We start from the raw sequence: 27,138 nt of genomic DNA, 5'->3' as shown, positions 1-27,138 counted from the left end.
TATAACATAATATCCTATTATCCTGTGAAAAAAGTCTGAGATTTTTCTTATTAATCATCAGAAAGTTTCACAAGGGAGTGCAATGAGATTTTCACTCTATAAACTCTTCATTTGTATAATATGGGTTTGGCTTCTTATTGCTTCATTATCTATCAAACACAACCCATCGTCTTTTTCAAATGAAGTTTGGGCTAATTCAGCCTAAGTTGCATTCCTAAAAAATGCAATAGATCACAAAAGCATTGTAGATGAAATAAACCACATCAAGATAAAGAGAACATGTAACCACACGATATGTTCTAACCGAAATCCATCCACAAAAGAGTACATTACTGAGTTCTCACCTCAGAAGATGAAGTTAGATTAGCGGCATAATGCTGTAACCAGGAAACTGTGAAGATGATTTCTCTTCTTCTACCTTGTTGCTGTGGCTGTGTACGAAGATTGGTGCTTGGAAAATGATTTATAAGCATCTCCAGTGCTGCTCTTCTTTACTGCACAAATAGCGTTTTCAATCATGGAGAAATCTTCTGGAACCGTTTCAGCCAAACAACCAAGCACGTCTACACTCAAAACAAGAGAGTGAAATGGTTAAGGCTAATGCTTTACTGCTGAATTTGATTGCGAATCTACACAGATTCGCATGAATCCTTTTTTTTATTGTTTTTCCATAATAATCAAGGTGTGATATCTCTCCAAACTATTCAAACATTACAGAGGAATATGACAGGTGGATTGCCTTCTTTCTAGTGCCAAAAAAGATAAACAGAGAATAAAATGAAGTATTAGTATTTGCCAATAAAAGATGAGCAAAAGAGTGAACTTTTCACTAATTGGTAGGTGGACAATTTTTTTTTCTGTTACTAGAAGAAGGTGGACAGATTTGATTTCAATTCTTGCCAGGTTCACAAGAACCTCTTTTTGATGGTTCCTTCATGATGAATCTTAAGTACTACTACAATACTACTTGCCAAAAAAGAAGAGAGAAAACTCCACAAAAGATGGGGCATTTCATGTCTAATGAAAAGTCCAGGAGCCAGGGACACTTACGTGCACTTTTTATAGCAGTATAGATATAGATGTTTTGCTATATTTTGATAAATGAAGGCTAACCGGACCAGCATTTAACCATATTGAGGCTTAACAGCACTAAACAACACTCATCAGGGCAACAATCTAGAGATACAGCCATACAGGATTCTCTTTCAAATTTGAGATATGATTTGCAATATAGAAATGAAAATGAGTTTTTCAAGCAAGGACCCACAAAGGAATCATTTTTTCTCCAAAAGCTCGATGGGTTACATTCATTGCACAGTGCAGAACTAAACCTCCTACAAGGCAATAATATCTCTCGTTTGGCTGGACAGGAGTTGGAGAGTGAAGACCTACTTGACTTGCCTTTGGGTTGCTTTTCATACCACTTTGACTTTCGACTCATGTAATGGCATGACAATGGAGCATACATTGTAACATGTCCCACAGTGACAGTCTGACAGACCACAGGTGTGAAATAAGAACCAACCAGTTAGATAGCATTACTAGGGTGGGGATTGTAGTAAGGACTCAACAAGTAGTTGTGACTTGTGTTATGAAAGACTGAAACCAACTATAAGTTTTGGCCTTTAAAATACCTGATTTCAGCTCACCAGAATGTAATATATAATTTGCTATAGAAGCCTTGAATGATTTTAAGGGAGAAGTCCTAGCCTCTATCAGTATAACTTTGTTTTATAAGGAACACAGTACAGATATACAATGCGCCTAACTTATGTTGAGCTCTTAGAATAAAATTTACTCAGAACACAGACAAAAGACTGTAAATCCATCTACAATCTTCATAGCTCAGAGCATTCTATTTCTTCCGAGTTTTCTTTCTTGCTTCTCTATCGCACTTGGGCTTTACCACCTCTCATTGTGTTCGATAGTTCTTTAATTGAACATGATGTGCTTTGTTGCATCTTATCTGCTAGTATATGTGTCTTCTCCCAAAACCCCAGCTGTGATAGACGATCCCTCAACAATTCACAGGTGGAAGAATATGGTGGTATTCCTTCATCAATCATCATCTCAAAATATTTGCATGCCTCCTCAAGACCACCCTTCTTCTTACAAAGACCATGAATCATAACAGAATATGTTGAAACAGAAGGATAGAAGCCCTTTTCTCCCATACCTTCCCAAATATCTATTGCCCGGTCAACTCTTCCTACCCTTATCAACATCTTAAGTACCATATTGTAAGTATGCCGATCTGGCATGCAAAAATCCTTCTCCATTCTCTGGATAAGCCTAAGAGCCTTATTGACTTCAGAATTATCACAATGGACAGATTGGATTGCATTGTAACTCCACGCGTCTGGACTAACGCCTCTGTCAACCATTTCATCTAGTAAGAGGTAAGCATCGTCCACCTTTCCATTTTTACAGAATAGTCTGATAATGCTGTTGTAAGTGTATACATTTGGCACCAAGCTATACCTTTTCATTCTATCAAGGATTCTCAAAGCTGAATGGATATCATTTGCTTCACAAGCAGCACGAATGAAGATGGAGTAGGTACATGCATCAGCCTTGAGGTTGTGAGAGCCCATCTCACGAAATAGCTTATAGGCTTCATCTGTTTTCCCTGCTCGACATAAAGACTCTAAGAGGGTGTTGTAAGCAACTACATCTATAGAACATCCTCTTTTAAGCATTTCATCAAACAGGTTTTGTGCTTCCACTGAATCACCAATGTCAGCCCACCCCTTCATAAGGATGCTATAAGATTTTGGACTGGGTGGGATTTCAAATTTAACCCTATCAAAGAAATCCCGGGCATGCTTAACGTGCTTCTTTTTACAAAGCATATAAAGAAGCTGATCCAAATCAGAAATGCTCGGTTTAGGACCAAAACCATCCATTTTCTTGTAAGCTCTAATGGCATCCAAGGGTAAATCAGCTTTGCAATAAGCCCGAAAGATAACCCAGAAAATTTCCGGCCTGATTTCATAATCCCCACTATCTTTCATCTCAGAAAGAAAATCCCATATCAGAGGAAATTGCTTGCTGCAACCAAGGATATCTACTATAATATGGTAGCTTTCCCTGCTATGACTGAAACCCGGCAACTTTCGGGCCCAGAGAAAGAACCTGTGAGCAGAAATCCCTAGATTTTTACACCTTTTCAACACCTGTTCAACCAAATTAGTAGAAATCTTGCCTGAGAAACGTTCAAGTGCAGATTCAAGGTCATGGTGAATGCAACGGAAATCACTCAACACCCGGCATATCTCATTTACATCATCTGGTAAAGCAGTTGGACCTGACCCTATTATTTGGGAGAACAACCTCTGAAACTGAAAGGAGCTGAAGCTGAACCATGTACTCGATGAATCAGAAGGTGAAATTGTACATATTTCATTAAAGAAGGTTGAAGAAGTATTGGGGCGCGGATTTTGAACGAGACGATGACATATTCTTCTACCGAGTGACAAGGATGGTTTAATAGCCATTTTTAGAAAGAAGACGAAGCGAGTAGGAACAGATAGAAGATTTAGAACGAAGACTTGCGCTCTCTGTTAAAGGGAACGTGTTTAAATGGGAAAATGAAATTAATAAAACCTTGTTCTTAAATTTTTGGTTTGTAAAACATGTTTTTTGATAAATTGATTTGTAAAACATGTTTTTTTTTTAATTATATAGTATGATTCATCATTCGACTATGGAAAAGATAAGATATCCGAAAACAACTGACCAATAAAGTAGAATCATAAACATGATAGTAAATTAGGTGCTATTTATTAAAATTTATGGATGGGTTTTGATTGGTCAAAATTCTTTTCATATCATAGATTTTCCTATCAATAAAAATAATCTTTTTAATATAATTTTTAAAATATGGTAATTTTTTTAAAAAGTATAAAAAAAAAAGGTAAAAACAACGCTCATCTTCTTTCTCCTTGAGCCTCCCTAAGTCCCTATATTCTCTCTCATACAAACTAATCGGACACTCTTCACTCTTCTCCAATCTCTCTCCTACTTCATTTATGGTGGTCGTTGTTGCAGAAAACCCGACAATAGCATAGCATATTAGATTCAGGAGACCCAAGAACCAACCTTACAGCTCTAGATCCAACCCCACAAATCTTTTCTACCAATCAGTCTCCTCACGGTAAAACATAAGACAAGTCAAAGTTGTCTTTGATTCATCATTGTTCAGAGAGAGAGAGGGCAGATAGAGGACGACGATGATGAGGGTTTCGGAGACTTCAAGTTCGTGTCGCCCTCTAATCAATCACTCGGCTTCAGTCAAAACACAAGAGTTGATGACAATTGGGGGGATTTCATGGACAATTTCTCTCAGAAGTAGGATTCCGTAGGAACTTCACTTGGATTTGAGCCATATAATGGCTTTCACACTCAAAACCCTATTGGTTTCCTTCATACTGAGAAAAGCTTTGATCCTTTCGGTTTTTTGTCATATCATTTATTACAGAATCTATTATCCACGTGTACATTTCTATTGTAACTTAACTTCAGTCTTCTGTAATACATTATAAATACCTGATCATATCAAGATTAATAAAAGCTTCCGATATATTTTTCAGGGTATAGAGCTCCTCAGGTTCTCAATCCATCCCTTTTCTATATCTGCAAATCGTCGGAATTAATGGCTGCCTGTGCTACAACTGGTGGTTCGGATGCTACCTCTGATCCAACCTCTCCTGCCTTTCTGCATCCCTTAAATAATCCAGGTGTGATCTTAGTTTCCTGTCCATTAAATGGAGAAAACTACTCCACCTGGAACAGAGCAATGCGAAATGCATTGTATGCCAAGAACAAGCTTTGTTTTTTGGACTGGACAATCATGAGACCAAAAAAGTCATCTGCTCAAGAACTGGCCTGAAATAAGTGCAATTCCATGGTTATTTCTTGGATCTTCAACTCCCTATCCCGTGAATTACACGAAAGTGTGGCACATGTTGATTCTGCTCATGAGATTTGGCATGATCTGGAAGAGCGATTCTCACAAGAAAATGCCCCTCGGATCTTTCAACTTAAGAGAGACTTAGCACTGCTTCGACAGGAGAATCTCTCTGTTTCAGCTTACTTCATGAAGTTCAAAGCCTTATGGGATGAATTAGCAACCTATAATTCAATCCCAACATGCTCATGTGGAGGCGCAGCAAAAGAATTTGTTGTTGAACGTGAAAAGGAGAAAGTGTATCAGTTCTTGATGGGATTGAGTGAGAATTTTAACATTGTTCACTCCCACATCCTCAGTCTTGATCCCTTGCCTAATGTCAGTCGCATTTACGCACTGATCATGCAAGAAGAACGCCACCAAACTCTCTCGTCTCAACGAGTACTTGTTGTCGAAACAACGGCAATGCAAGTGAACGCTACATCATCGAAGCCCCAAGATAAATCTGTCCATCCAAAATTCAGATGTGACCACTGCAAGTGCAATGGACACACGAAGGACCGGTGCTATGAAATCCTAGGTTACCCACCAGGTTGGGTAGACAAAAGGAAATCTGCATCTAACAAGTTAACAGACAAGAATTCCTCAAAGAATGTGACTCAAACAAACAACTGAACATTCAAACTTAGTTTCTCCAATTGCTGGTTTAGGTCTTGATCAATATCAACAACTGATGGATCTTTTGAACTCAGAAAAACATACTATTACAGCAAATTATGCTGGTAAGTCTCATGCTTGTCAACTTTTACATTCTTCTAGTTGGATTCTGGATACAAGAGCCTCAAACCATATGATTGGTGCACAGTCCGGTATGGCTCTTGATACACAATCAACCAATGTCCATAAACTAGTCTATCTACCCAATGGCACTATAGTGCCTGTACAATCTCAAGGATCTGTCAAGATTATTGGTCATATCCGTCTAGAGAATGCTCTCCTTGTTCCAGATTTTAATTGCAATCTGGTATCTGTGAGCAAACTCACTAATCAACTGAATTGTGTGGCTTTGTTTTTTTTTTTCACATTCTGTGTCATATAAGACCTGACCACCAAGAAGCCGATTGGAGTGGTTGAAATAGGGGATGGTCACTACCGCTTTACTGGGCTACCAAACTCTACAGCCTTACATATTAGTTTAACTAATCTTAATTCTCAATTGTGGCATTATAGGTTAGGACATGCTGCCTATGATTGACTATCATTAATTCAAGAACTCCATGTTTCCCCACTTGTAACTACTGTATGTTGTGATGCGTGTAATCATGCTAAGCTTACAAGATTGTCATTTCCACTTAGATATAATAAAAGCACCACACCTTTCCAAATTATTCATTGTGATATTTGGGGAGGTTACCGGGTGCCATCCCACTCTGGAGCTCGTTATTTTCTCTCTATTGTAGATGACTATAGTCGAGCCACTTGGGTCTATTTGATAATACGTAAGTCAGACACTATAGTTTCTCATTATGTTTTGTGAAATGGTAAAGACTCAATTTCACACCTCGGTTTAGACAATCAAATCCGATAATGGGCTTGAGTTATTGTCTGAATCCATTCAGACATATTTTCAGCACAATGGCATTCTTCATCTGCGAACATGCGTTGACACCCCTCAACAGAATGGGGTAGTGGAGCGGAAACACCACCATTTACTTGAAATGGCACGTGCCTTGCGGTTCCAAGCTGGGCTTCCAATACAATTTTTGGGCGAATGTGTGTTTACTGCCACCTTATTAATAAATTACTTGCCTACACCGTAGTTGCATGGAAAATCCCATTATGAAATGTTGCATGGTAAGCCTCCTACATATAACCACTTGAGGGTGTTCGGTTGCTTATGTTATGCCTGAGTGCAAAGCAAACCCCATGATAAATTTGTTGTGCGGGCCCATCGTTGTGTTTTCAAGGGCTACTCACAAGGACAAAAAGGGTACCGGCTGTTCAACCTTGATAATATGGAGTTTTTTGTTTCATGGGATGTTTGTTTCTATGAGGATCAATTTCCCTTCTTAAACACCCCGAACACCTCATAGACTTTTGATTAACCAGTGGTACCACTTCCTATAACCGATGATACTTCTGTTGATACCATTGCAACCCATAATCATTAGCCCGCTACAACCCATGATGAGCCTTCCCCAGTCATCAATGGGTCTGAAGTAGAACCTAACATCACTCTCACTCCACCTATACGTCGGTCCAGTCACCCCATTCGACCTCCCAAGCAATTCCAAGAGTTTATTTGTCCCACCTTACATTCCAATGGTCAACCAAACCCCAGCACACAACATCCCATATCACATTTTATTGGGCCTTCACCATCAACCCATTCATCCGCCTTGTTAAACACCATGGAACCACGAAGCTATGCTGAAGCCGCTGCACATCCCAACTGGCAACAAGCCATGGAATATGAATTAACAGCTCTTACCTGGAATGGTACTTAGAGTTTAACTTCCTTACCATCGGGAAAATCCCCAATGGGTTGCAAGTGGGTATATAAGCTCAAACTCAAACCTGATGGGACAATTGATCGTTACAAAGCCAGATTAGTTGCCAAAGGTTATACCCAAACTCCTGGAGTTGATTACAATGAAACCTATGCTCTTGTGGCAAAGTTGGTTATAGTGAGATGCCTCTTAGCCTTGGCTGCAGCCCGTCATTGGGATTTTCACCAAATGGACGTAATTAATGCCTTTTTGCATGGTGACTTACGAGAAAAAGTTTACATGGTGCCACTTCCAGGTTTCCTACCAACGGGTGACACACGAGTTTGTCGTCTTCAAAAATCAATCTATGGATTCAAACAAGCGTCATGCAACTAGTTTGACACATTGGCCACAACATTAAAGCATCATGGATTTCTTTAGTCTACAGCTGATTGCACATTGTTTGTTTCTTCTCAACCAAATAGTTTCTTGGAAGTTCTTGTACATGTCAATGATATAATCATTGTCAAAAATGATTCCAATCGCATAACTGGACTAAAAAATTATCTCAGTAATTGTTTCCACATTAAAGACTTTGGAGCACTTCGGTACTTCCTTGGCATTGAGACCACCAGGTCTCCAGACGGTATCTTTCTTTGCCAAAGGAAATACACTCTGGACATCTTATCTGAGACAGGCATGCTTGGGTGTCATCCTAGTTCTTTTCCTATGCTTCAACAACAACAGCTAGCTCTTGCGGAAGGACCTCTATTTCCACACCCAAATAGATATCGAAGACTGGATAAACGGTTGATCTCTTTAACAATTACCAGACCTGAACTCACATATTCAGTACATGTCCTCAGCCAGTTCATGAGCAAGCCTAAACAAGCCCACTATGATGCTGCAATTCATGTTCTTAGATATTTAAACTCCACACCAGATCATGGTATCTCTCTCCCTACCAACAATGACCTAGTCATTTGTGGTTACTGTGATTCAAACTAGGCAGGATGTCCTGTCACTAGGCGGTCAACAATAGGTTACTTCACTATGTTGGGCTCTTCACCTATTTCTTGGAAGACTCGTAAGCAACCTACAATCTCAAAGTCTTCAACAAAAGTAGAATACCGTTCCATGGCTGCTCTAACTAGTGAACTAATTTGGCTTAAGAGACTTTTTCATGACCTTGGGTTAAGCCATATTCCACCCATGATTGTCTTCTGTGATAATAAGGCAGCCCTACATATTGCTTTCAACCCGGTGTCCCATGAGCGAACAAAGCATGTTGAGATTTGACTATCACTTTGTCCGAGAACATATCCAAGCTCGAACCATTGCTACCTCTCACATTTCCCCAAAAGGCCTTGGGCGATGATCAGTTTCAAACATTAAAATCCAAGTTGGATGTCGGTCCTCCTCCATCTCCAACTTGAGGGGGAATATTACAGAATTTGTTATCCATGTGTATAATTCTGTTATAGAGTCCACGTGTACAGTTCTGATTCTGTTGTAACTTAACTTCTAGAGTCTTCTGTAATACATTATAAATACCTGATCATATCAAGATTAATACAAGCTTCTGATATATTTTTCATCATTTGACGATAGTCCTTGAAGCTGACTCGATCCTTGGTGAAGACGGTAAGCATTTTCCACTTTCGTTTTTTGGAGAGGAAGATAGAGAATCTGATTCCGTTGATTTGTAATGTTGCTACGGAAATGTTTTCTCCTAAATCGACTTTTCTTGTCAATAATGGATCAAATACTGGACCAAGCGTTGCTCTTACTGATCTTATCGTGAATTTGTACAGTCAAGCTGATTAGATCAAAACTGAAAATGGCTCGACTTCCAATTTGGTAGATGAAAACAGCGACTTTGATGACGAGAGGGTGGGAATTTAGGGACAACTACAACGGGAGTTGGATTCCCCATAGGCGTTGTCTCTGTGACATGATTTTTCTTCCTCTATAAGTTCCTCTACTTCTTTTTCCTCACCTTCTTCACTTGCCAATTTGTCGAAGACCGAATAGCCTCAAGTGCCGATACCTGTGAAGTGGATGTGCATCCAAGACCTTTGAATGTCGTAGAGAAACTGGAGGAGAACAGTGAAGAGTGTCCGATTAGCTTGTGTGAGAGAGAATATAGGGACTTAGGGAGGCTGAAGGAGGAAGGAGATTAATAGTGTTTCTACCCTTTTTTGATATTTTTTAAAAAAAAAAGTTACCTTATTTTAGAAATTATGTTAAAAAGATTATTTTTATTGATAATAAGACCCAAAAGTTGCCCTTATCAACTATAATCTCTAAAAGAAATTTTCTATAAAACAGTTATAAAGTTAACTATGTTATATATGGCGAGTAATAAAGAACAATATTGATGTAACCGTTTTTGGTCACGTACCATTTTTTGTAATGTATAAATTTTTTGGCTAAGTACCTCGTTGTTTGACCAGGTGGTGACGTGCTTTGGTGATGAGTTACTTGGTGGCGAACTCCCTGGGGGAGAACTGCTTGGTGACGAACTGCTTGGTGGCGAACTGCCCGGTGGCGAGCTCCCTAGTTGAGAGCTACTTGGTGATGAACTGTCGGGTGGCGAACTGCCTGGTGGTGCTCCCTGGTGGCGAACTGCCTGGGGGCGAACTGCCTGGTGGCGAACTCCCTGGTGGCGAACTGCCTGGGGGCGAACTGCCTGGTGGCGAACTGCCTGGTGGCGAACTGCCTGGTGGCGAGCTGCCTGGTGGCGAGCTGCCTGGTGGCGAACTGCCTGATGGTGAACTGCCTGGGGGCGAGCTGCCTTGTGGCAAACTGCCTGGTGGTGAACTCCCTGGTGGCGAACTGCCTGGTGGACTCGTCACTTGACTTGCTCCTAGGCGGCCTGCAACTCAGAGGATGGTGGAGCTCCCTGGTGCAGCGCAACCCGACTACCCTCCGCGTGGGGTGATTTTCTCTCCTTTGTAGGCGGCGGGAGCTGAGGGACCTACGAGAACTGAATCAGAGGACCCGGGGGTATTTTCCCAGCGGGGACTCTCCGATGCCTAAGTTAGCATTCTGATTACAGAGGGTTTGGAGAGAAATGAGAGAGCAAGAGAGCGGGGGTTACCATCCTTTTTCCCCCCCTTTGGCTTTGGGGGTCGGAGTCCTTATATAGTGGTGCCCTCACGGGTTAGGTGGGTGAAAAGCCTTCAAACGGTAAGACATCATATCCCGTCAGAACCGGGGTGCGGTGATGAACTCCTCGAGGTTGTCAGGCTGGCGCTTGTGTCAGGCGGCCAGGTTGGCGCCTGGGCCAGGTTGTCAGGTCGGCGCCTGTGTCAGTCGGCGGGTCGGTGTCCGAGCCAGGTTGCCAGGTCGGCGCTTGTGTCCGTCGGCGGGTCGGTGTCCGGGCCAGGTTGCCAGGTCGGCACCTGTGTCCGTCGGCGGGTCGGTGTCTGGGCCAGGTTGCCAGGTCGGCGCCTGTGGGCCAGGTTGTCAGGTCGGTGCTTGTGTCCGGGCCAGGTTGCCAGGTCGCGCGGGCCGCGCCAGGCCGCGTGCAGGTCGCGCTAGGCCAGCCAGACCGGTGCCTGGGGGGGACACCAACTTGGTAAGTTGTTGCCTGGGTGTTTGCCTAGTTGTCACGAGGTGCCACGTGTCGCAATTTCACTGGAGGGCCAAATCTGCCATCATCAATTGCCCCCCACTCCCGAGCTGAGAGTAACTCAGCGAAGGGAGTAGATTTCTTTTGGCCCGTAAGTCGACGAGCTAGTAAGTGTTGATCCAATTCCTTAGGCTTTGGGAGTTGCCTGTATGTGGTGAGCTGCCAGTAAGATGAGGGGGTCTCCGCCAGTTCAATAGTGTAGCCCTTAGGCTCTAGGGCAACTTATAGTTCACTTTTGCTGATTTGCTCCTGCTAAGGAAGCGACTGGATATTTAGCAATAGTGTGGCCCGTAGGCTTTGGGAGTGACTCGTAGTCTACTCTTCTTTGACTTTTGCCCGTGCCGGAGAGGCGACCGGGCCTTAAGTAGTAATGTGGCCCGTAGGCTTTGGGAGTGACTCATAGTCTACTCTCTTTTTTTTTTACTTTGCCCGTGCCGGAGGGGCGACCGGGTCTTAAGCAGTAATGTGGCCCGTAGGCTTTGCCTGTGAGGTGTCGAGCTATGATTGTGCTGCATCAGCTTCGTAATGCCGGTCACCCACTCCTACAAGAAGCTACTAGGAGCTCGACCTTCGGGGGCAGCACTACTAACTTTGGGTCGCCAATTCACACGGGAGCCTTGGAAGGCTCGATCGGTAAGGGCGCCTATGTAGTCTGTTGGCCGTCAACTCCCGCGGAAGCCACGAAGAGCTCATCTTTGTAGGGAGGACCTTGCGGAGAGGATTGATGAGGCATTATCTGAATTGAAAGTAAGGTTGGTAGAGCTACTTAATCTGTTAGCTCCCTGCATAGTTTTTGAGTTCATAAAAAATGTAAACTATAAAGTGATAGCTTCAAAAAAGTGAGGACTTAGCTTTGGTAAGATGAGAACTTAGTTTTTGTAGGATGAGAACTTAGCTTTTTGTAGCGTGTTCCCACAGACGGCGCCAATTGATTTGCCGTTTTTGGTCACATACCATTTTTTGTGATGTATAAATTTTTTGGCTAAGTACCTCGTTGTTTGACCCGGTGGTGACGTGCCTTGGTGATGAGCTACTTGGTGGCGAACTCCCTGGGGGAGAACTGCTTGGTGACGAACTGCTTGGTGGCGAACTGCTCGGTGACGAGCTCCCTGGTGGAGAGCTACTTGGTGACGAACTGCCTGGTGGCGAACTGCCTGGTGGTGCTCCCTGGTGGCGAACTGCCTGGTGGCGAACTCCCTGGTGGCGAACTGCCTGGGGGCGAACTACCTGGTGGCGAACTCCCTGGTGGCGAACTGCCTGGTGGCGAACTGCCTGGTGGCGAGCTGCCTGGTACTGCCTGATGGCCAACTGCCTGATGGCGAACTGCCTGGTGGCGAGCTGTCTGGTGGCGAACTGCCTGGTGGTGAACTCCCTGGTGGCGAACTGCCTGGTGGACTCGTCACTTGACTTGCTCCTAGGCGGCCCGCAACTCAAAGGATGGTGGAACTCCCTGGTGCAGCGCAACCCGACTACCCTCCGCGTGGGGTGATTTTCTCTCCTTTGTAGGCGGTGGGAGCTGAGGGACCTGCGAGAACTGAATCAGAGGACCCGGGGGTATTTTCCCGGCGGGGACTCTCCGATTCCTAAGTTAGCATTCTGATTACAGAGGGTTTGGAGAGAAATGAGAGAGCTAGAGAGCGGGGGTTACCATCCTTTTTCCCCCCTTTGGCTTTGGGGGTCGGAGTCCTTATATAGTGGTGCCCTCGCGGGTTAGGTGGGTGAAAAGCCTTCAAACGGTAAGACGACATATCCCGTCAGAACCGGGGTACGGTGATGAACTCCTCGAGGTTGTCAGGCTGGCGCTTGTGTCAGGCGGCCAGGTCGGCGCCTGGGCCAGGTTGTCAGGTCGGCGCCTGTGTCAATCAGCGGGTCGGTGTCTGGGCCAGGTTACCAGGTCGGCGCCTGTGTCCGTCGGCGGGTCGGTGTTCGGGCCAGGTTGCCAGGTCAACGCCTGTGTCCGTCGGCGGGTCGGTGTCCGGGCCAGGTTGCCAGGTCGGCGCCTGTGTCCGGGCCAGGTTGCCAGGTCGGTGCCTGTGGCAGGCTGATCCGGCCAGGTCGTGCAGGCCGCGCCAGGCCAGCCAGACCGGTGCCCGGGGGGACACCAACTTGGTAAGTTGTTGCCTGGGTGTTTGCCTAGTTGTCACGAGGTGCCACGTGTCGCAATTTCATTGGAGGGTCAAATCTGCCCTCATCAAATATGTTTAGAAAATAAATGTTGTAGAAATGCAAATGTTAAAATAAATGAGTGAGAAAATAAAAAAGAATAAGAATAAAAATGAAAAAATGAAAGAATAAACTAAAATGGTTTGGTCACATGTATACAAGACCACCAACCCCAATTAGAAATGGTTTGTTACAAATGAAAGGGGTTAGAAGAATTAGGAATAGACTTAGAAGAAGTAAGGAATGATTTAACTACTAATAATTTAGAGTGGATATGACTTTAAATACAATGGACTGACTAAATGGGATTCATGTAATCAACCTGCATGAGATAAGGCATGGATGTGCTTGATAATGATGAAAACAAAAAAGTATATAAAAAAATATTTTTGTTTTTATGCTGATGTGGTAATTTCACAAACAAATGAAAACAAAATATTTTTATTTTTATGATGATGATGATCAGGAGTGTTGTTTTTTAAATATATATTACTTGCAGATGTTTCATTGCACTTCCTGTTCAAAACACCTTGAAAATCTGCCATATCTGATTGCATTAACAATATTTATAGATTCTCTTGGCATTAAAGCCGGTATATGCTTTTCTTTTTTCTTCACAATTGTATTGCTCAAACTAGAAACAAGTTGAATTGAATAGGAACAACAAAGAAGCTTAATTATCTAGTTACAACCTATTAGCATGGTTGGAATATCCAGGAACACATACGATCCTCTGAAAGCACTTAAAACTCCATGATATTGATTGACATTTCTGTTTTATTATTATTTTATTAGGAAAATTAGCAAATACCGGAAATTGTGAATTACTCGTGTTAATTTTAGCCAATTGTTAACTTGCATAACAACATAAGCTGGTGCTAGATGAGGTGAGCAGTAAAAGTAAAACCCAACCCAACCTCTAAAGCCTTATTAATCCATTACTAGTTAAGTCAGTCGGAATTTCTTTAGAAACTTTCTCAAATAAAAAAAAAAATCAGAAGTTTAAAAACAGAAAGGGTTATTTGGTAATTTTTTTTAAAAGGTTTTTTTAAAATTTTGACGGTCAAAAGACGATGTAAAATTTTGCATCAAGATCTCATCAGCTTAAGAACCGTTTGATTAAGGCGCATCTTTCTGCATAAAGACAAATTGAAAAAAAATGTAAAAAGCTCTATTTGCAACTTCCTAAAAATAATTCAAAATGGATTTTTTGCATCTTTTTGGGGCTATGTTGGATTTTTTTCCAAACAAAACGAAAAAAGACAAACGCAACGTGCGAGACTTTTAAAAATCCAACAAACCGCACAAAAAGACACATCAAACGAGGCCCAAGTTAATCCCTTTTCTTTTTATCTGTCGAACCTGAACATCTTCATCTTACAAAGATGGGAGGAGTGGCTTAAAATCTAATTGTTCCCTGATCATCAACCTGAATTTCGTATTCCTCGTTCAATCTTCGAGCCTTTTTATTTTTTATTTTTTTTGATAACCTTCGAGATTTGTTTGTTCGCTGCTTAGTGCGAGGTGTAAAGTGTAAACAAAAACATAATCAATTAATCATTCAGGGATCAAAGAATTACAAAAACAGAAAAAGCAAATATCCATTTCATTACAATAAAAAAGTTGCAGAGTACAGTTCATGACAAGATTAGCCTGAAAAACTAGGGCCTTGGAAGAAAAAAAACAAAACCCATGAAAGGGTCGTCATGGCAGAATGAAAGAACTGCTGCCACGGCCAAAGCCCACGAATCTGAGGCGCTAAACCTGGAACTGCCAAAAGCAACAACCCATGACACGACCGTCGACCGACGCACTAAAAAGGAAAACAGAGACCCAACCATCACGTAGAACACTTGGTTCAAACATGTGGTAGACTCGGTAAAACCAACATCGACAGACTGAAAATATGGCTAGTAGTAAGTAAAGACCTGAACAAGAGAAAGCTTAGCCCACGCAAACCCACATGACCATGAACGAGAGGCTATGCTAAAACACCAGGTGACATCACCCGGCAATACAAAACCATGACCCAACAAACAAAACAAACTACTACACCTGCAAGTCTGAAACCCTAAGCCCAGGACCCGGTAACTGTATTCTCAGGGAACCATGACCATAGAAGATGTGGCGTCCCAACAATGGGGGACAAAACACTTGGCAACAGATTTCCTATTAGGAGGAAACCTGCAAAAAAGAAGGTAAATTGGTAATCATCCCTGGAAAACAACCTGAGTCCCTTGTTATACCAGAAGGCCCACTGATTAGAGCCCAAAAACTACGAGGAATATTGCTGCTGCTTCTACCGTCTGTAAAGTGATACTGGATATCTGAACATAAAAATGCAACCAAACCCCCACCATTTTCGCCTGTCTTTTAACTTCAAAATGGGGTGTTCCATTTCCTTCCCAGTTTCAGGAAAGGATGTCGCATCTCCACAGATGTTCCATGAGTAGCTCAATGGTGCTGCTGCTGATTGAATTGCATTGCTGGAGATTCAAACCCACCAGATTCTGACCCAGGCTTTTGAGGAAGGGCATGCTCTTATCGGATACCTGATAGCAACCTGACAAGGAAAGAATCTGCAAGTCAAGCAAATTTGCAGATGACATAGCAGCAACGCCCAAGTCGGTGATCACACACTTAGAGATGTCAAGGTCACGAAGTACAGAGCAGTTGTTTGCAATTGCAATTAAGCTAGCATCAGTGATCTTCCTGCAACCATCTAGATTCAGAAGCTGGAGAGTTCCACCATGATGTTTTGCCATGGTTGTAACCACTGCATCTGTCAAATTCAAGCAGCCACTGAGGTTTACTTTCACAAGACCCGGTTCACAATTCTCAACAAGAGGTAGCAACCCAGCATCTGTAATTCCACAAAGCCCACTCAGCTCTATGTTTTGCAGCCGAGGGCACAACTTCCCCACCACAGCCAAGCTAGAACTGCCAAATCCAGGGCAGTTACGAATGGACAAAGATCGTAAAGAATCACAAGGAGAGAGCATTGGTAGCTCCAAAACCATATCCTTGATACCCATGCACTTTACAAAGGCAAGTGCCTTCAACTTCGATCCACAGTTTGAAATGGCACCCAGAACCCCAGATTGGGTGATCCTATTGCACTCTTCCAATTGTAAGTTCTCCAGAGATGCTGCAGCTCTGGCAAAATCTACCAACCCATTATCAGACACAAATGAACATTTACGAAGGATCAGTTGCTTCAGGTCAGGGCAACCCTTTCCCACAGCTTGAAGGCCTAGATCCGTTACACCTCTGCAAGAGCTAATTGTAATCGACTTCAGCTTTAGTAGACCATGAGTGTTGCCCATGACCCAGAAGCCCCTCTCACTAACGTTTTGTAAGCCAGTGAGGACTAGTTCAGTAACAGCCTTGCCATAGTGGCCAACAACAGCAAGAGAGACATCAGTGATGTTTAAAGCTTGGAGCTTCACTTTTGTCAAGACGTGAGAAGCTGAAGATAAGAGGTTGGCAATTCCTTGATCTCCAATAAGTGGGCAGTCCTTAATTGAGATGGACTGCAGATTCGGGCAGTATTGACCAATTGCTTGCAGAGTCCCATTCCCAATCTTAGAACAACATTCTATTGTCAACGCAGCCAAATTGGGGCAGTTCTCTGCAATTGCCATCAAACCCTTATCAGAAATTGAAGAACACTGGCAGAGATCGAGCTTCTCTAACATGTGGCACCCACTAGCAATATCAGATAGTCCTTTATCCCCGACGGAAGAAACATTCCACAGAGAGAGAACTCTGAGTGAAGGGCAGCCACGAGCAATGGCTGTAAGACCATTGTCAGTAACCCCACGAATGCTGTTGCTTCCCCGGATCAAAAGCTTACCAAGCCCACCACGGCTACCAGTTCCAACAGCAATAGCAGCAAGTCTGATATCAGTGGCTTTCTTCCCTCCCAAAGACCTGGTGAAGTATCCCTCACTCTCAACTTCCAAATCTTCACCCACAGAAGCCACATCACTAGAAACTGAAGCAGGCTCCTCCTTAACAAGTTTTGAAAACTCATCAGTCTTATCTGAAACTAACTCTCCCTCATGTTTTGCAGGTTGTGTAGTTTCGATGCCATAGACTTCAGTCCTTCTGATGCTGCTTAGAAGAAAGAGCCATCGCTTTGAAACGCAAGCACAGATACTTCTCTCCTGGCCTCCAGGTAACCGTCTAAAGATCTCAAAGAGGCACTCATCGGGAAGAACTTCAATAGACGACTGCTTCTTCTGCTCAAACTTATCCCCTCTGAAAACAAAAGGAGCAGTGATGCGAGACCTCTTGCGAGGAGGGCAGTAAACATCGACATGAGGGCCAAGAGATAGCAAGAGACTAGAATCCATAGGATTGGCATATAAAGAACCCCCGGAGCAAAAATCCTCGTCTCCTGAATCCAAAAACATATGAAAAGACTCAGATAAAATTTCCTTCAGAATACAGATTAAACCAGGCAGTTCATATGAAAAAGACCAAAGGAAATTTCTTTTGAAAAATAACAGGAAAGGGAAAGAATATTTTTAAGTAAAGAATTATCTTAATAGAAGATAAAATTGTGATAATTCTATGCAGTAATTGATGCTTGACACGATCAAGTTAAAGCTCTGAAGAAACCGCCTGAACCTCGACACAGAAAACCATAAAAAAGACTGAGATTCTATCATAACCAGAACAGCCATAGCAGGAAGACCCCTTTCAATCTCATGATTTGATAGATACATGCATCAACTCCCAGTTTCATAAATCCACATACAGAACCAAAATTTGATAGAGATCATAAGCGAAAACCTTAACCATAACAAAGAGAAAGGCAGCAAACAACAAAACCGATGCACAAGCAACGCCCTAAAACCAATCACAACATCCCCAAAACGATCTGATCTATGAACCAAATCCCGAAAACCACAGCACATGCAAACCCAACACCAACCTCTTCTCGGCTATCCCACCATACAACAGCTATCAATGCAACTACAAATAAAATCCATTTTCAGCAAGAAATACGAAGCTCACCAGCGTAGTTGACGAGAGTCCGCATGAGTGGAGCAGAAGATCCGCCGGAGAGCCGAATCCGCACTGATTCCCGCCGAAAGCACCTCGATCGGAGGCGAAAACAAAGGTACCGATACCGACGAAGAACAAGACGGAAATAACCAAGTAAAGAGCTTCAAAAGTGGAATGCATTACAGAAACGGAACGCCGGTGCTCATCAGAAACCCAGGGCAAAAAAAATGAGAAAAAATGGAAATGCGTGTTTGTGTTGTCGAGTATGGCTTAGCCACTTCTCTCCCCCTCTCCAGTCTCCACCTTATAATCTTTATATTTCTAAGGTGTCATCTTCAGATGCATTAAACCCAATCCTCCCCAGTTCCAAATGCAATGAATCCATCCCTGAAACCGCTTTTCCCGGTTATTCCTCCACCTACTCCTTAACACCAAATACCGGTAAACCTGAACTGAAACCGCCGCATTTGTCTTTTTCCAAGCTAGAAATATTTAAAAATAAAAAAATAAAAAGCTTCTTTATTCTTCTGCTCTATGGGGCATTTGTGCCTGCTTATGAAGTGGGTTGGATTGATTGGATGCCCATTACCATTACCCATTGCTCGGGTCTCGGCCCAAGTAGTGGGTTTAGACTTTAGACTTTAGTTGATGGTGCAACTCGTGCTTAACGTGTAATTAAGCAATTTGATTTTGATTAATTAAATGGGTTTAATTAACTGTCCACACGCTTCTCCTTGGCTTTCTGTCATTCTTTATTTGCTTGGTTTTGATATACGAGACCCCCTACTCCATCCTAACAACTTTGTCGTTTTGTGAGTTAACTAATTTATGGCCTCGTTCGTTTAGTTGTAGAATATTACAGAGTTAATTAATTAAAGGTGACTTGAGAGTGAGATCTTGGTCGTCCAATTCAACAGGATCGTACGATTGTAAGGATCTCATTTACTGATGGGGGAAGAGTAAGGTGGGGGGCCCATATAAAAGGGAAAAGGAACTCAAAGGTGAAGGGCCTATACCCTGCACCTACACGGCTCTGTAAACTGTAAGTTGCTCAATCCATTCATTCATTCATGGTGTTTTGGTTTGCATGTGATGGACACTGAATTGGAAAGTACATTGAATCCGCGTGGAAGGATGATACATACTTTAGTAGGAACAAGGGACACGCATCGGAAGAAAATGAGAGGGAACGAGGCAAAGACTCCATACTGCTTAGAGATTTCACATCTGTGTGGGGCGTACATTTCTAGATGATGATAATATTAAAAATGATGATATCATCGGAAGATGTTCCTAATACACCGCAGGGATGTATTAATGTGGGATTCTTCCTCAATCCTCATGAGGTGCAAATCTAAATTATTGGTTAGAAGCAATGAATCTTTGTCCAAGCCCAACTTCTCAGATTTCTTCACTCTGCACCTCCTAACAATTTCACCAAATCTCTCTCTCCCTAACTTATATTGTGAAGTGTGAACTAGACCAGCCCAAATAAAATTCACATGACAAATATGGGAGAAGTATCCAATGCACGCTGAGATGTGCTAATGTGATCTCGTCCAAATGGCATTGGCATTGACTCGGATGTTATGGTTGGTTTGACGAGTGATGGCATTTGTCTTGGTTTTCGAGAAAGAATATTCAAGTGCATCCCCTAAAACTGCTTTCCATCAAGTGCTGAGAATTCGGAACCTCAATAAAAGACAAAGACTGGAATGATAATATAGCAAGTGTGTAACAGATTATTACCATGTACCAGTTAGGGTTCAAAGTATTGATACAGTCCGACGATGACGATACCTTTGAATTAGATATATAGAATAAGGGCTATCCTCTGACATAGGTTTACCTGTAAAATGTAAAACCTTATGTTTTTATATTTATATTTGTATTCCTTTCAAATTAAGCCTTACTACTAATTATAATTATAGATATAAAAATGTAGAAAGAAAAGCCAAGTGGAATGGAATAAAGAGATGGGAGAGGAGATTGAAGAGAGCAATAACAAAGCCAGCGTGGCATCTCTGCAGGTTAGATCCCTGCGTCCATAATTGACTGAGATGATTAATGACTGGACAAGTTCCTTAGTTGGCCATGTGCCAAGACCAGACTGCTACAGTCTCGACCCCTGTAGCTCCATTGACAAGAATTGGGCAAGTTAAACAGAGAAACTCTCATGCATCTCGGTAAAATCAAGCCTAGCTACTTTTGGCCTATTTGGCCCTAAATATAAAATATTAACAATAATCAAATATTCATTTAATTTTTATTTGTGATTGAATGAATTAATTAACTGGCCACGTTGACTCTTCAGTTTGACCACTTCTATGCATGGTTTTATCTACCATGCCCAAGTTGGTGATTATTCTCCCCTTCTTTGATTTTTCTTTTTTAAGTCACAATTTGCAAGAAAAAATAACATCAAGCCGGGTCTAAACATGATCCGAGAAGAAACCAACATAGGTAACCATCAAACTTGATGAAGAACAAACAAATAACACTGAGCACTAGGGTTGAGCAACACATAATGCATCAAGAATGCAGTCAGAATCGGAATGCTCTTTATTTGATTCAAACATGAATTGAAATTAATTAAAATGGGTTTTTCATACTCAAATGAGAGATGATAAGAAATTAAATGACCATTTCCTCAAGTGGGAGATTGCCATTCCACTAAGAATATGAATTAGATTCCAATTTTGTCCAATCAAATTCAAACAAATCATCACAAATGGACCCTAAGGTTAGAAATCATCACAAATCCTCGATGACAAAGCCTGAAGGGTCTAAAAGAGAACTAGGTCTATGTGGCGAGTATCCAGACACATTTCAACAAAACAATAAAATTAGAAAAAGAAAAAGTATCCACACAAATCCAGATACTTTATCTGGGTCAATCCAATGATGTCATTAGGCCCCATAAATAGAAAATTGAAGTTGGATGGCTTATTTCTTAACTTGAATCCAAATTTTCAAAATGATCGGGTTAACCAACTTGGCATGGCAGATTCGACAGGCGCCTGATTCAATGTTTTTATCCATTTAGGTGAACATCGATCCAATTAAGTATGTGAATAGATTGCATCACTAGTGGCTCCACCACTAAATTCAGTTCATCTACCCTGATTAATTATTTTTTTGCTTTATTTTCAAACAATCAAGCATACAAATAAAGTTCAAAGTATAAAAAGTGTAAATATAATGTAAAACTTTTTTTGACAAGATTATAATGCTTTTAAATCTATATCTATATTATATAAAAATATGAATGCAATGTGAAACTTTTTTTGGACTAAAATTACTCTTTACTTCTTTGTTTGAGAAAGGGTATAAAGGTCATTTTATTACAGTTTTAATATAAGCTTTTATGACTACTAAAATGCTCATAATTGTGTATTTAGTTCATCTTTAATGGTAAATGTTGTAAATGTAACTTCAATTATTACTTTCCACCTCATTTAATCCCCTCTCATTAAGTGTTATACTTAAATTATTAATTTTCATTTTCGTTTATTAAATCCTATATTTAAATTATTTTTTACTAATAAATGCTACTAATTATATATATGTCAATATTTTAACAACATAAGCCCATATATTTTAAAACTAACTCAAAAATAAAACCATTCTTTGTCAAAGTGGTGGCTAAGAAATTCAACCATCCTAATCAAATTGATCAATCTATGAAGTCATAGTTAGGTAATAAAATTTTTAAAATAGAAATAAATATATAAAAAAATTACACATTTATGATATTTTTATTAATCAAATTAAAAAAATGTGTAATAAACAAAAATTATTTTTATTGATAATGAAAATGAATACATAATTTAGAACTGACCAAAAATGAAATTATTTTACTATTTAGTAAAAATCAATAGTTCAACTTTTGGGTCAAATGTGTTAACATTTAATGTCACAAATAAATAATAAAATTAATAAAATATAAAAATACAAAAATGAAAAAATACATAAATTTTGCAAATAGAAAAAACATTCAGGCACATGTATAATATCATATAATTACCATATTAAACAAAAAGTAAGTATGACATATCAAATTTATTTCTACACACAGAAATACAATATATATATATATAACATTTATAATTATATATTTACACTATTATTAAAAATATGAAGAATATTGTAGAACTTTCTTTTGAATAAAATACTGAATTTTGGATTTAGTCTCTATTTAATTGTGACGTTTAAATTGTAAATTGAACTACTACTGTTCATATCATTCCCTTATATATTTAAATCTTAATTGTTTTTTATAAATGTACTAAAAAAAAATACACCAAAAGGATAAAACATTACAAAAAGAAGAATCTAGTGAAGCAGGTAAGCCTATGAATGATACTTGAAACTTTACAACTCGATCCAATTATCACATATTTGGATGAGGTGTTTATGTAATTAGATTTCAATTTTGCGGTTTGCATTCAATTAATAATAAAAAATTCAGATTTATAAAAAAATGTGAACACATTATTACTATCATTACCATTATATGGAATTGCCATATGCAAAGCATGTGCATGTTTACTAGTGTTAAATAAAAGTATATATTATAAATCCTCTATGAAAATATGAAATTAAAAAATAAAAAATATTGTATCAATTACCTAAAATATCGGGTACATCGGGTGTATTGATACTTTGAACCTCACATGCAAATAAGTGCCTAAAAAAATTCTTTCTTTTAACAAATTGATTTGATTATAATACCGGGAAGACATGATATCAGAAAAAACTTAGTATCAATCAAATGGTATCATAAAAGAGACTATCAATCAGGTGATATTCTTTAAAATTCATGAGGTGCTTTGATAGGTCAAAACTCTTCCATTATCACATGTCTTTCCAGCACCATAGATTTTCCCTTAACATAATGAAGCTCACATTAAAATCTTTGCCACCAAATCTTCTAGAGAGACAAAAAAAAAAATCATCATCATCATTATTTTCTTATCACAATTATTTGGAGTCGGTTATATGAATCTTGTTTCGCCATTCCATTATGTTTAGTGTCATATCCAATTGTTAGTTTATAAACACTTAAAAATGCATTCTTATAAATTTAATAACAAACTTTGTTTTCTTTGATTTTAGGCCATATTTGGTTTGATAGAAAATGAAAGAGGAAAGGAGAGAAAGTTCTTATGGGATTTTACGAATTTTGTTAAGAACTTTGTCTTAACGTTTTATTTCTCTCATATATTCAATCAAACAACACATATTAGTTGCTGATGAAGTTTAATTTACAAATTAACAGAAGATTATTGTTTCCAAATAACATTTCTGCAACAAATATAGATTTTTCTTCTCCGACGCTGAGCTTATTTCTCCATAAAATAGATACAAAAATTTGCTATTTCAACTATTATTTCTGCCCACATAATTTATTTTGATGTAAACGATAAGAAAATATGTTTTTATGTTCTTAGAAGAAAACGACAGTTCAGATATTTTAGAATGAAAAATAATTGATAATATATACTATATTGAAAATAAAATTACGCAAAAAATGGCTGAACTTAAGATTCGGTTTGAAAAGAGTATAAACACAAATATATACAAAATACAAAGCTTTACACTCTACAGATTTGTATTTATATTCTTTCAAAACTAAGCCTAAATAAATCTTTCAATAAAAAAAAATAAAACTTTATAGAATAAAGAGATTCTAAAAAGCACAGAGCTGAAAAAAGTAGTTATTCTTATCGCAATCTGCGACGTCGACATAAACCTCTGGTTGTGATTGAAATTCTTCTCTATTTTGTCACCGATTCCTAAATTATTCTATGAAGGAAAAATATTTTGAACGTAAAAAAAAAAAAAAAAGAGAAAATGAGTGCTTGAACAAGCTGTTGAGCGAAGAGAGTGGGGGCCCAAAGTCACAGTAGCCCACGTGAATATATTCACCGGGTCTTTCATGTAGGGCCCAATGTGACATGGTGCCCACGTGAAGATATTCAATATGGGTCTCCAAGAAGGGTTTGTGTGTAACATGGAATCGGGACATTTCATTACCTAACGGTTTGTTTGGATGTGGCCGAAAAGCCAGAAACGGGTTCTGTCAGATTAGCCAAGATGTTGCCACCCTAATCCCTGAAAACGGGACACGTACAGGGATTCATGGAACCCAGATATGGATTTTATCCCGCAACGGTGAATCGGGTACGCAGAGTGAGTGATCCTAAAAAGGGCCACGTCTCGACTTCGTCACCCAGGTATCGGTGTTGTGATGGGTCACCGTTATCCAACAAAAGCTACAGGTGATATGGATCCACTATCGCTTTCTGCTTTTCATCCCACTCAGCTAGCTGCCTAGGAGGGGAGACAGAGGAGTTATTTTGTCTCTACCTAATGGTGTATAGACGGTGTCTTTTTTATCAAGCACATCAGCCAGGTAGATATGCCATCGGTCGGGTTAATCATCAACCCGCACTTACCCGACACTATTCGGTTCATCTTAAATCGGATTTTGGATCGGGATCAGGTTGAGGCAAATAACCTGAAATATATATAGGCTTCTTTTAAGTATAGAAGTATACATGAGGTTGAATTTGAGTTGGCATGATTTTGGGTCTGGTTCGAGTTGAGCTGGACTCAACCTCTTGGCCATCCCTAGCTGATTTCCATATGGCGGGTCGGGTAACCTGAATACCCACCACCCATAAGAAAGATTTGTAAAGACGAAAAACCCTTTAAGCTGCGTTCCACACAAGTACAAATGTTGAACCAAATCGAATTTGTACTTCGGTTCAGTTTTTTTTTTTTTCGGTAAAAATATTTAATTCAATTTCGCAAGCATTTGATAAGAATAGATTTATATACTGAAAATGACATTAATTACAAATTGTAAGATATATTTACATTGAAAATGAGTACACTCAAGATTCGTCAATCTAAAAAAGTGGATTTCAATCTTGAAATTCATATTTACATCCATTACAATAAAGCCTATTAACTATATTCTTAGCAAAGGCAACAAACGCAACCTTTATCTTCCTACCCTTTGGATTTACGAAAGGATTGGACAGAATTCCTATTGATGGGAAGTTGGGAACTGAGAGTTGAATAAAAACAAGGAGAAGCTTCACGGAAAAGAGACCGATGGGAACTGGGAAGGAATCAACAAGGGACACTTAATTGTTATTAAAGGTTAAAAGCCACCTGCATTACTCCTTTCACATTATACACCAATGAGACAAGTGCAGTTGTGGAGCACGTATCGCGTTTTGATTGGTGGAAAGCAGCCCCCTTCGCTTTCTGTACGTCGAGGCACCTTCAGCTTCAGTTCATCGAACACATGGAAATCGAGAGCCGAGAGGTCAATTAGCGAGCGCCGAGCGGTGTGAATGAGTTGATGATGGATGATTGATCCCCCGCCCCGGGCAGCGGGCCAAAGGGCAAACGCTGATGCTGAGTAGAATCTTACACGCAGACGCAGTGATGCAGACGCGGGCTCGGGCTCGGGCCTAGCGTGCACTTTAAACTTTAAATAGCAAACAAAGGTGGCCACATAAAATTATGAAAATCCAGCAGGGTAATGTCCCTACGAGGTCGATAAGGTTGATATTCTAGAAACACACGCTTACAGATTCATTTATTCTAACCTAGTTTTTATTATAAATAACGAACACTGAGTGGACAACATGATTACTACCTACCTTGTTGAAAAGCTTAAGCAACCGGAGGATTTTAGGTGGAGACGTGAAGTGGTTGGTTCTAGGGCTCGTTTGGGACGGCTTAACCTGTAAGTAGTTTAATGTGAAACCCAAATGATTTGGTTTATCTCTCTCTTTCTTTCTTCCAATTCCAATGGACAATGTAATTTCAACCCAACTTCAAACTTTAGATTCACCCCGTTCAGGATCTTACTTACCACCTCATATAACCTATTAGTCCTATACTCCTATTTCATTAATAAAAAGTAATTCAATTCAGTCACCGTAGAAAGTACAATGAATGGAGGACAGAATTGCAGCAAAAGACACGTTAGCTAGGTAGGTAGATGATAATTTTTTTTAAACCAAGCTAGATGACAATTGATAGATAAATTGAATGCGACGCATGAATCAACCCACAACTCAATTACATGAGCTTGGTGCATGTATATGGACGCCTCCAATATTGTATATCTAAGAACAACACCACGACAACGACGTCACCACCTTCCCTCCTCCTTCCACCACCGGCCGGCCGGCTTAATTGAAACACGGCCGACACTGTTATATGTTCATGCATATATCATGTATGAACATCAATATTGTCTTATTTTATAAACATAGGTGATATGTGGTGTGCCTTTTATGGGCTGCAACTGGCCGGCAATATATATATATATGTATATATATTTTATTTAAAGTTATCAAATAAATACTAAAAAAAATATAAGCACTTGGAATTATGTGTATTAGGCATTTGGGGAAACGTTAAATTCTTGTTTTTCTCAACAGCCTATCGTTTCTTAAAATGAAATGCTGATGTGACATACTTTATGTGATGTTAATATGAGGGGAAAAGTAAGAATTGTATAAAGTAATACCCAACCAAACAACAAAAGCAAGAAACATTTAGGCTGTGTTTGGTTTGAAGAAAAAGGTAGGGAAAGGTCTTGTAAAGGTTTCCCTACTTTTCCCTACTTTTCCTTACCTTTTCCTTCAAACCAAACATAGTCTAAAAGTAAAAAGATATTTAAAGTAAAAATTTTCAAATAAACATTTAAAACAATAAATGATCAATCTATAAATGCCCACATAACCAAACACATACATTATTTCCACCAAAGTCTTTTTTTTTTTTGGGTAAATTGAAGATTAACACCTTGAATTTGGGGTAGTCTCACTTTAGCACCTAAACTTCAAAACATGCCATTGCAATACATAAACTCTCAAAAATTAGCAATTTAG

At 40.0% G+C, this 27,138-nt stretch overlaps 2 protein-coding genes across 2 annotated transcripts; both read right to left on the bottom strand.

Moving 5' to 3' along the window:
• Nucleotides 1-874: 874 nt before the first annotated feature.
• On the bottom strand, nt 875-4,408 carry LOC104592444 (Pentatricopeptide repeat (PPR) superfamily protein). The gene has a single exon (XM_010251819.3). The coding sequence runs from the start codon at nt 3,495-3,497 to the stop codon at nt 1,887-1,889; it is 1,611 nt and encodes a 536-aa protein (XP_010250121.2). The 5' UTR covers nt 3,498-4,408; the 3' UTR covers nt 875-1,886.
• Nucleotides 4,409-14,774: 10,366 nt separating this feature from the next.
• On the bottom strand, nt 14,775-18,560 carry LOC104592443 (EIN3-binding F-box protein 1-like). The gene is made up of 2 exons (XM_010251818.3): nt 18,224-18,560; nt 14,775-17,600 (listed from the first exon to the last, which is right to left on the bottom strand). The coding sequence occupies exons 1-2, from the start codon at nt 18,246-18,248 to the stop codon at nt 15,610-15,612; spliced, it is 2,016 nt and encodes a 671-aa protein (XP_010250120.1). The 5' UTR covers nt 18,249-18,560; the 3' UTR covers nt 14,775-15,609.
• Nucleotides 18,561-27,138: the final 8,578 nt, after the last annotated feature.

This window comes from Nelumbo nucifera, chromosome 8, assembly GCF_055504915.1.
Source record: "Nelumbo nucifera cultivar China Antique chromosome 8, China Antique-T2T, whole genome shotgun sequence".
Lineage (NCBI taxonomy): Eukaryota > Viridiplantae > Streptophyta > Magnoliopsida > Proteales > Nelumbonaceae > Nelumbo > Nelumbo nucifera.
Note: the sequence above shows the minus strand (reverse complement) of the source record. Positions and strands in the feature narration are given on the sequence as shown.

What these genes read in the sequence shown, in the direction of transcription:
- LOC104592444 (XM_010251819.3), bottom strand. Translation starts at nt 3,497, where the DNA reads ATGGCTATTAAACCATCCTTGTCACTCGGTAGAAGAATATGTCATCGT.
- LOC104592443 (XM_010251818.3), bottom strand. Translation starts at nt 18,248, where the DNA reads ATGCGGACTCTCGTCAACTACGCTG. An exon ending in GACTCTCGTCAACTACGCTG is followed by an intron (nt 17,601 to 18,223) that starts GTGAGCTTCGTA and finishes TTTTGGATTCAG; the next exon opens with GAGACGAGGATTTTTGCTCC.